General features: G+C 40.8%; 1 protein-coding gene across 3 annotated transcripts in view; it reads right to left on the minus strand.

Annotated features, from left to right (window-relative positions):
- Nucleotides 1-9,921, minus strand: part of LOC148655268 (dynein axonemal heavy chain 3-like) — a 237,770-nt gene extending 227,849 nt beyond the window's left edge. For all 3 annotated transcript variants that reach the window (XM_088645659.1, XM_088645658.1, XM_088645657.1), the window contains exon 1: nt 9,669-9,921. Coding sequence is in view for 2 of the 3 variants with exons in the window: in XM_088645658.1 (XP_088501784.1) it covers nt 9,669-9,695 (27 nt within the window). In the remaining variant the exon portion in view is untranslated. The remainder of the gene's footprint in view (nt 1-9,668) is intronic.
- Between the last annotated feature and the right edge of the window lie 1,290 nt (nt 9,922-11,211).

Consider the following 11,211-nt stretch of genomic DNA (forward strand, 5'->3'; position numbering starts at 1 on the left):
TATGAATCCGGTAGAAGTCATCTGGATGCTGGCGGTGAAGTGTAATGAGCTGGCATCTGATCTTTCAGCCCTCTCAGTGAGGGGGTTGCTGAGCGACAGCTGGCGTGGTTTAGGGTGAGTTCTCGAACTGACAGGACTGACAGACGAATTGCCATTCACTGCAACTGCAAAGACCGAAGGTATAAATCTCCTCATCCTCGCAACAGGGATAGATTTTTGTGCCTTTTCACCTGTGAAATCCCACTCCACTCCATGTCCCACTCAATTTACAACACACTGCTTTGTCACTGTAACTATTTTTTCCATTCTTTTCACCGAAATATCTGACACTAATACTGTGACCACTTGAGGTAGCTGGTACCCACAGGCAGATTACTTTTTCTTGTCCTTGAATTCTCACCATTTCCAAAAAGTTAGTAGAGTTCATTTATAAGTCCCAAACTGAAAAGCAAAAAGTGAAAAGAGAAAAAATGCCTTCTGCAAATCTAACTAACATGCTCCACAAGTCCTAATCCGTTCACTAACTGCTGAAAGAAATGCTTCACTGTAATAGAGGGTATTTTCCACTTCTATTAAAAACTTCTCCTTCAGTCAGCAGCCATATCACCCTGCAACTCACAACTGGCAGCCCACTGAAGCTAAGCAGGTGTGAGCCTGGTCAGTACCTGGACAGGAGACCTCCTGGGAAACTCTAAGGTTGCTGCTGGAAGAGGTGTTAGTGGGGCCAGCAGGGGGCGCTCACCCTGCGGTCCATGTGGGTCCTAATGCCCCAGTATAGTGACGGGGACACTATACTGTAAACAAGTGCCGTCCTTCAGATGAGATGTAAAACCAAGGGCCTGACTCTCTGTGGTCATTAAAAATCCCAGGTCGTTTCTTGAAGAAAGTAGGGGTGTAACCCTGGTGTCCTGGCCAAATTTCCCATTGGCCCTTACCAATCATGGCCTCCTAATAATCCCCATCTATAAATAGGCTACATCACTCTGTTTTTCTCCCCACTAATAGCTGATGTGTCGTGGTGAGCGTTCTGGCGCACTATGGCTGCCGTCACATCATCCAGGTGGATGCTGCACATTGGTGGTGGTGGAGGGGATCCCCATTACCTGTAAAACTTTCCATACTCTATAGTATATTCCTTCTATCACTTATAGTTTTACAATCTCCTTCAAGGAAACAAAGTCTGCCAAAAGCATTTAATTGCTTAAACTGCAGGCTCATAAGCAAATGTCATGCTATGTCAAGCTTCTTTCCTTATTTTCAATAGGTTCGTGCGTGCAGATGGAGAAGTGAATTTAAAATAATACAGTACCTTTACGTGACTGTACCCGCAACCCATTAAAGCAAAGAATGTTGTTCGAAATGTTACTGCTACTAAATCGACAAATTTTTGCTGAAGCACTTTCAAGAGGAATTGTAAGGGTTCTTAAAAAAAGGTAGTAGCTACTGTAGGTATTATTTACTAGACTCTTTTCACATGACATTCATGTGTTCCAGAAGCTCGCAAGTCTCCATCGGCCACCCTGGATGAAAAACATGTATAAGCCACCTGTACCTGTGTAAGCCACAATTTCACCTTCCACTGCACTCTCTGATCACCAACAAATGCACTAGGTGAAAGAATTGGACGTCAGGGTGAAAATACAGTAACAGTAGCTCAGAGTCCAGGGTATTTAAATTATCTGGGCTGTTTGATCTCACATTATCCTGCTGCAACTAAACACCATATGTGTGTCTTCCTGCCATTTTGTTTGAGAATGTTTTTTACATTTACACGTATTTTACATTTCTGTGTCTAGTGGTATCTGTTGACTGCCATGGACCAGCATCCTGTCCTGTGTGTATCCCATCATGCACTCGCTGCTTGCCGGGATAGGCTTCTGCGACCCTGTGACCCTGAATTGGATGAAACGATTATAAAATGGATGGATGTTACCTCTGCAATGTCTTCAACTCATACGACACTAATCACAGCGCACTGAGAACTACAGGATGTGGCCATGTTGTTCAACTGCTCACTAGTTCCATGAGTGCTCAACATGACACATTCGGAAGTACATACATCTATTCCGTTTGGAGCCATGGGATTTACCATCTTGACACAAGTGGAAAGTATTGATGTAATATGGCTTGAACATATTCAAAACACCTTGGTACTTAACACATGGCTAGCATAACTAACAGAGGCATGGTGTCAGAAGTACAATGCCAATGTCAACGTTCGGAAGGTACCAGCGAGCAATGCAGATGCTACGAATGTGTCTTGGAACTACTGGATATGTGAGGGAGCCTAAGGATCACCCTGATTGGTCAGTGCGGGGGGGGTTAAGCAGAAGAAGACTCTGTGGTACAGTACACCTCTACATATACAGAGGTGATGGATCTGGACCCTTGAATAAAAGCACATTGGTTGACTTGCCATTTTCAAGGCAAACAGCCAAGCCAGTTCACTTTGTTTTATTTCTAAACTGCATTTTTCCCTCAAATGGGACGCTATAGGAATAACCAAGATTTGTTGATTTGTAAAGGCTTTCAGTTTATAGGTCCCCCGATCATAATGCATTGTTTCCTTCAAAGCATTATCTAAGCATTCATCTCTTGAAAATAAAATTTACTAATGCCACTTGTGATTCCAAAGTTATCTAAATTTCACCTCTATGTACGAAACAGCAAGACTGACATTTTCCAAGCAGGAAATTCAATTACAGCCATAATCCACCCTCATATACAGGAACCAAGAGATTGTGGAACAGTTACTTTAAGAGTAGCTTTGTTTTTTTCTTACTGAATATTACTGTGCCTCATCTGTGATACTTGCAGATTATAGGATCCTTTGAATCTAATTCACTCCCGAATTATGGAAGAGCTCTGTCCCACAGGTCTTTAAGCATCCCAATTTTACTATAAGTCTGAAAAGGCTCTCTTAGTTGTTGCATGAGCAGCTATAGATAATTCTCTCTAATACATAGAAATTCCCATTTCACTTAATGGAAAAACATTTTAAATTAATCTAATTAGAATAAATAAACATCAAATACAGCATTCTCTTAAAACACGTACAGTAAATGCGTATAGTAATTAATGGTCAATACAGCCAACATCCTGTGCAATGGATGTAGGAGATCGCCCTTCTTCATAATTATGTGAATTGTCTGCTCACAACCAATCACATGCCGCTTCTTCATGCCACCAAGTTTCTTATAATCACCTGGGTGCCTCTTCAACATAATAAAATGGTTTATATAAACATTCCATGATTTGCACAACGTTTTAACCCTTTCCTCATGCATTTTAGATCTCAAAGTAATTTTAAATCACTGGTGGATCCTGTTTGCCTATAAGTCAAGACTTAAACCATTTAGTCTTGTGACAGTCTTAGTCCCCTGTAACAGTTGAACAAACTTTAAAGGTCTCTCTGACAGGTTTTCTAACCTGAGAATTTTGCCAATATGACACCATTGAAGTAGACACTCCTTGTCTAGTTCTGTACTCTAATATACAGAGAAAAATATGCTCACTACTGGCGGGGCCGATTTCTCTAGCCACCACACGCAGAATGTACACTGATAATTTCCTTGATCACTGGAGTACTTACAGTGAACTTCATTCTCAGTGGTGTGACCCAAGCTCCTCACTTTAGATAACTCTGCACCATCACAGTTCATTTGAGACGCTTTGCTAAGCTTTAACTGCAGCCATTTTCAGCTGTTGCTAGTTTGTGTTTTTTTTTTACTTTAGTTTCCTCTTCAGTGGGTCAAATTCATGCTCAATGGGATGCGAATAAGGAGACCGACTCAGTTCAGAAGTTTCAGCTTCTTCCTGATGAATTCCTTGGTGAAAGGTAGAGTATGTTTTAAGGTATTGTTTTGCTACAGGGTGAATTTCCAGCCGATGCGTTCAGAGATGTTTTTTTTGGAGGTAGCATGCTGAGGATCATTTGCATTTCCACTCTCTCTTTTTTTGCTTTTCTGTCACTTTGATAAAAGTTTATCTTTGTCTCATCTGTCCATAAACGTTAGTTCCAAAACTGTTGTCGTTATTCTTTGCAAATTCTAACGTGGACTTCATGTTTATAATACCGAAGAGAGGTTTACAAGAGTGTAGCTCTTGTAATTCGCCTGTCTCCTGTGCACAGTGAACTGAGATACGTTCACCCCTGCACTCTGGAGATAGTCTTAAATCTCTTTGGCAGTTATTTGTTTTTCTTCACAGCTGTAATGATTTTTCTGTTATCAATGCTGTCATCTACCCTATATGACCTGGTCTCTGCCGATTCCTCCAGTAGTTTATTTTTCAAGACATTACATACTGTTTGTTTTACGATCCCCAATCTCTCTGCAATGGTTATAATTGTTTTGTTGTTGTTTTTTTGCTTTCATCTTTGCTATTGCTTGCTGTTTTGCGATAAGCAGTTCTCTAGTCTTCATCTTGGTTTACGCTTTCCAAACCAGAAATGTCAACTACAAAGGCTGGAGCCAAAGCCATATACAGTATATTCACAGGTCTTTGGTTTTCACCGTTAATACAACATGGAACACCTGTCAGCCATTTGTCCCAAAACGTATGCTCTCCTAGAATAGGGGGATTCAACACAACAAATCACATTGCTCTAGCACAGCTAAATACAGTGCCTTGCAAACGTATTCACCCCCCCTTGGACTTTTTCACATTTTATTGTGTCACAGCATGGAACCATGATGTATTTAAGTGAGAATTTAGTTCTCAGAGTCAATACTTGGTAGGACCACCGTTGAGAGCAATTACAGCCGTGAGTCTCTTTGGGTAAGTCTCTATCAGCGTTGCACATCTTGACACTGGAATTTTTGCCCAGTCTTCTTGGCAAAATTGCTCAAGCTCCATCAAGTTGGATGGGGACCAATTGTGAACAGCAAGTTTTAAGTCATTCCACAGATGCTCAATAGAATTGAGGTCTGGGCTCGAACTGAACTACTCCAGGACGTTAACCTTTTTGGTTACAAGCCACTCCAGTCTTTTGCTGTGCGTTTCGGGTCATTGTCCTGTTGTAACATGGATCGTCTTCCAAGTCCCAGGGCTCTTCCGGATTGCAGCATGTTTTCCTCCAGGATTTTTCTGTACTTACTGTGGCTTCCTCCGTTTTTCCTTCTATGAGTTTTCCGGCCCCTGCCGCAGAGAAGCATCCCCAAAGCATGACGCTGCCACCACCATGCTTCACTGTAGGGGTGGTGTGCTCAGTGTGATCTGCCGTGCTTGGTTTGCACCAAACAAAGTTCAGTTTTGGTCGCATCGGACCATAGAATCTTCCTCCAAATTGTTTAGGCACTTACACGCTTTTGGGCAAACTCCAGCCGAGATGTGATATGAGTTCCCCCCCCACTCAACAAAGGCTTTCTTCCCATCACCCTTCCGTACAAGCCAGATTTATGAAGTGTGTGTGCTATTGTTGTCTCATGCACAGTTTCTCCCATCTCTGTCATGGAGGACTGTAAGGCCTTTAGAGTTGCTATAGGCCTCTTGGTGGCCTCCCTTACTATGGCTCTTCTTCCCTGGCCACTTAGTTTTGAAGGACAGCCAGTTCTGGGCAGATTCACAGTTCTTCCATATTTTCTCACCTTTTTAATGATGGACTTCACTGTGTTTCGAGGTATATTCAATGCCTTGGAAATGTTCTTATATCCTTGCCCTGACTGGTATTTTTCAAGAACCCCATCTCAGATCTGTATGGAATGTTCCTTGGTCTATATGGTGTCATGATTCCTGAGAGCACAAACTAAGTGGGGAAGCGCCCAGACACAGGTGTATTTATTCTGAAATCATGTGAAACACCTCAACTGCACACAGATGGACTCCAGTCAAGTAATTATGTGACTTGGAGAAGAGAATTGGTTACTTCAGAGGTAATTTAGGTGTGTCAAAGCAAGGGGGAGAATACTTATTCAATTATTTTCAGTTTTTTTATTTTTTATTAATTTTAGGATTTGTTTTTCACTTTTCACTGTAGACACAGGCCCACATCAAACTTTAACCTATCATCCATCACTCATCAGCCTTCTTGGGTCTTTCTGATGGAAAGGTGTGATCATGCACTGGGCTTGAAACTCCTTCTTAGCAAGTGAATTAAGTGGAGTGCATTCCTGGAACACTGGAGCTTAGCGATCTAAACATGCAATTACAATCTGTGTCTGGCAAAGACTGAATGCTTCAGACCCAGACAGAACACGACTTCACATCTCCTTGATCCCTCTTAATTACTAATGCAATAATGCTGTGTGCTTCTAAAAGAAACTGACAAACAAAGGGACCTTCATTCACTGAGCAGTCAAGATTATGCAAAAGATGAATAAAGAAACCTTTTACTGAAAGATAGATATGGTTGACTGCTCACCTGTGACAGGCTCTATAGTAATGTCAGGTCTACTGTTTGTTACAATTAAGATCTGACAAACTACTGCAGGACTACTCTCAGCACCTGAAGTGATGTGAAGAAATTCCCCACCATCCATCTTCAAACTAAAGACTGTTTCCTGCCTCATCCCTGCCTACAGACATAAATTTGGGATGTACCTGTACAAAAAGCTTCTCTGTCTCAGAACAAGGAGATGCACTCTTCCACGTGATTGTTTTGAACAGCGTGACCTGAAATTTACATTATGCAAAAAGAACATTATATGAAAGCTGTATATCCAATACCCATTCATGGTAATAACAGAGCGTGACAGGAGCTGTTCTCAGGCTATAAAACTTTCTGCAAAACTGCTTGGATTCAAAGCACCATGATAGGTACACCTTGTGTGTGGCTTCTCTGGTGTACTGCAGAAAACAGCCTTTTCATAACAAATTAACACTCATTTCAAACCCTCACTGAGCTGCACTGTGGCTCTCTGCATCTCTACACTTTTGTGCAGTGCTCTGCGTTCTCAGGGTGTTTTGTAATGTGACAACAAGTGGGCCTTTTTGGGTGGATCCGATTCCCAGTAAAAAAAAACACTAAAGCTCTGTTACTTAATAAGTGAGATGAGCAGTGCCTCAGAGAATCACAGTTGCTGATGAGGACAGCCTCATAAATCCCTCAAGTAGAGCTCACAGGTGATACCAAGCACTAATCCCCGAGCCCAATTAACTTCCATTTCAGTCATGCAGGCCCCTGTTTGGTATGTGTATGAAAGCATATGCGTTTTTGCTATCTGTCAATCAAACAAGGTGATCCTGATAAGCCTTTTCAACATCTTCTTGTCTTTGCTGACAGGAATCTGACCTATCTGATGAGCACAGTACCAAATTTGATATTTACCGCAGAATAATTATGCAAATAACGATGCAGCACATTCTACCCTTGGAAATAAATACATTTTGCTAAATGGAAGTTACAGTATTGACTGAAGTTCAGGAGGGATAACAACGACTAGTCAATCTCATACAGCTGCACCAATTCACCATCTCCACCCAACTAGCTATTGTACATAACCTGAACTCAAACGCTTCCCTTCACATTTGACTCAAGCGACCCTCCTCTGCCCCATCTCCCCTTTGCAGCTGGCCCTGCAGTCTGTGTAGGGTTCAAGCCTCCTCGTCTTATGGCCAAGATAAGATAAGATTAGCCATATGTATACAATATACATACCCCAACTTGCTCTCCATAAAACACACAGACGGGGAGAGAGAAGCTTGGGGTCAGAGCACAGCGTCAGCCATTTATACGGCACCCCTGGAGCAGCTGGGGTTAAAGGCCTTGCTCAGGGGCCCAAGAGTAGGATTCCTCTGCCGGCTGCTGGATTTGAACCGGCAACCTTCCAGCCACAGAGCTGGCAGGCACTCAGCAAGAAAGCTTCCACCTCCCCCATTAGTCCTTGGTCTCAAGACCCCCCTAATCCAGAGGTTTACATTCCTGATGCTGGGAAACCTCTGTGACATCAGGGTTTTTTTTCTTCACAGGCTTATTTATTTCAGATTTTTTTTTAATATTTGCGTTCAGCTGAATGAGATTTGTAATTGGTACGAACCCTGTGCTAATTAGTGTGTTTCAAGACTGACCCTCATTCAAATGTGTGAACTGAGATACAGTATAACCGACTGGGCAGAAGCAGAAGCAAAAAAACACTGTCCGACTGTGGCCGTGCCTGATACAGGGTCAGCATTCCCACCTGTGTCTGTTCGCCAGCACATTAACCACCTATTAAGAGCTGTTTGACCAGACATAAGGAAGCCAATTCTTAATTAGCAAATTAAGAAAAAGACTGGCAGCAATTACTGTAGCACTGGTGATTAAGGGCCCAGAGGTAACAAAACTAGCAGAGACAGGGGAACTCCAAGACTGACAACCACCACCATCTTAGAGAGCTAAATTGTGTCATTATGTACAATAGTGTATTCTCACTTTCTATCCTTATTTAATGTGCTTTAAAGACTTTATAAAGTTACTTAATGGGTTCCTACCTATTTAATGTCCTAACTTTAGTAACTAACCAGACACCTACGCATGCTCACTTAAAAATACAATATCATACAAATGATGCCCAATTAAAAGCTGCTGTGACGAGCCTCTAGACTTCGGCGACAAGAATTGCTTCTCAATTTTGCAGGAGCAATATTAAATGTCTGCTGGTCCAATTAAACTGTCTTTCAGAAAGCACGGAACGCAAAGCTATTAAAACCCCAGTGCCTGTTAAACCTGACATGATCTATTTTTACAACACCATCACAGAGGTGCATTAAACTGTCACAATGAGCTGTATATCCTCCCGGAGGTCAGACAAAACATGCCTTTGGGTAATCATAACGTTGCCATAACGCGCTAGTATCGGCTTGTGCCAGCGTCACGTAGTAAAAAGAAATCGCAAATAAAACTCCCCAACTACCAATACAGGGAGGTGGGGGTTAATATTTAAAACCATTTCAAAAGAGCCTTGAAGGGTTGCTCATTCCATGCCTTACCGAGTACTCAACAGTAACGGCTAAAAATGTGATTATCTACGGGAGAAACTCTACACGTCAGCATGCACTGAATAAGAATTATAACCCCATTTAAAAAAGTGTGAAACGTAAATATGACTTGCAGGTCAAAGTAGAAATAAATTCCTAGTTTTACCGTCATTAGCGAAGTGGAGTTGCAGTGACCGCGTTCTAGTTAGCAATCTCCGAATCAAATTCCCTGGCAGTTACCAATACCTTACAATTTTTTTAGCGGACTATTTTTTTTTTAATGCCAGACTGAATTTAAAGTTGCCATACTTCAGTTTCCGATTCAGTAATCGCGTAAACGCGTTTGAATTTGCGACTGCAGCTGAACTGAACGGTTTAAATACTTTATTAATTAGAAATGACGTTTATCAAGTTGCTTTACAACTTTTAAATTACAGTATACTGTACGTTGTGCATCACTTATATTTTTAGGAAAAGGATGCTACATGTACAGGTATGTATAATTCCCAACCTTTCATCACCAACGCAACTAACTTTACTTGACTGCGTCCCCTGTCTTCATCTTAGATACGGTGTATTTAAAGACGGAGTAATTAGATACATGTTTAACCTACAGTACTGTAAGAACAGCCCATACAGGTGCACAACCTGGCTGCTGAATCAGCCTGGCGTCGGAGTAGGAGAACAAACACATTAGAGGCCTCGGCGACGCGCTGAAATCCTTTTTAATTTAATGAGTCGTTCAGCGGTGGAGAGTAATTCATCAGCCTTACCCTGTCAGAGAACACTAATCGGTCCATTTCGCCTGTTCTCTCCCTGGAAGCGGCGATGACTCAGACGCTGCTCTCCGTCACGAAGTGCTTGCTCCGAGAGAAGCTCCGCTACCTGATGCCACCCAGCCGGCGCTCAGTCCGGGATGCCAGTGCGGTAGACAGCCCGAGTCTTCACTGTTTCACGGGCTGGCCTGTGCGGTTGATTTGTGTTTTATGAGCGAGCCAAGTTCTTTTAAAAAGGAGTGGACCTTTACTTTGGAGGAAACATTCCTGCTCTTTTATGACTGAAAGTGTTTCTTAGTAACCGAATCATCTGATAATGGATTTTTTTTTTCCTACAACAGAAACTTTTTTTTTTCCTTTGCGGACTATAAAGCTACAATCTTTTTGCTTGTATAAATCTTCTCTCTTTAAGTAGCTAACTACTGATCAGTCTCTGGTTCTAATTTCACTTTTATATTATTCATTTTTTTCTATATTTTATGGCTGTTTCTTTGAACAGTCAGGTTACCATCCCAGCAACAGTACACTACTCTCGTATATTGTACAGCACGAATTGAGTACTGTAATGATAATCACGGTCATGTTCGTAGAGGTGACAGTTTTATTTTACTCCACTTTTGTTTTTCATCATCAGAAATATTAAAAAGAAAGCTTCTATATTCAGTTACAGTAAGTGTCCCTCGGTTTCATTTTAATTAAAACATGATATTTTTATTACTTTGCAGTTCACCATCACTATTTCTAATGCACAACTCAAAACTAATTTAAAGTGTGTGTCTGTAAAAACGTTCTAAAAGCTTATTAAGAGTGGGACGATGTTTTAATTTAAAAATGAATATATATATAAAGCAAATGTTTTTTTTCCTTGCGTTACCGACTCGAAAGTAATATCCATTCCAACAACGAAATAACCATGACTACAGGGAGTGAAATACAGAAAGACAAATCAAAGAAAATTTTCTCCAAGCAGGTCTTTGCTAGAATGAGGGTTTTTACTCTGTTTGGCTTTTGATCTGTAAATATACATTTTAAATCTATTATACAGTATATATTAAAAAGTTTTGTTAAACAATTTGGATTGTATTAAATACTGCTTAAATACATTTGAAAAGACATCCAAGGTGTGATCTTTAATTTATGAGCTACTGTATAAATAGGACATGTAACAAAAATAACTTTGTGCCATGGCATAAGCTCTTAATACAGTATATAGAATTTGCACTTTACAGCAGTCATATTTAAGAAATATGACTTTCATATTTAAGAAAAATATTAGAAATATTTCCCATTTAAGAAAATGGAATTAAAATTACTCTTTTGAATTCTTATTATTTCAAACTAGTTTTTAAAATCATTGCCTAAAAAAAGAATTCTTAAATGTGTCACAAAGCTTAGTGTAAGAAGCACAAGGTTATCCAAGCTTCCATTAAAATACAATTTTGACCCACTCATGAGTCACCAAAGAAATAGAATTTTTGGGTACAGTACTGAGTAGTGGAGTTTTGAATTAATCTGGGCCTGTGTTACAGCAGACCTATGG

Source organism: Lepisosteus platostomus, chromosome 9 (genome assembly GCF_059453375.1).
Source record: "Lepisosteus platostomus isolate fLepPlt1 chromosome 9, fLepPlt1.hap1, whole genome shotgun sequence".
NCBI classification, from domain to species: Eukaryota; Metazoa; Chordata; class Actinopteri; order Semionotiformes; family Lepisosteidae; genus Lepisosteus; species Lepisosteus platostomus.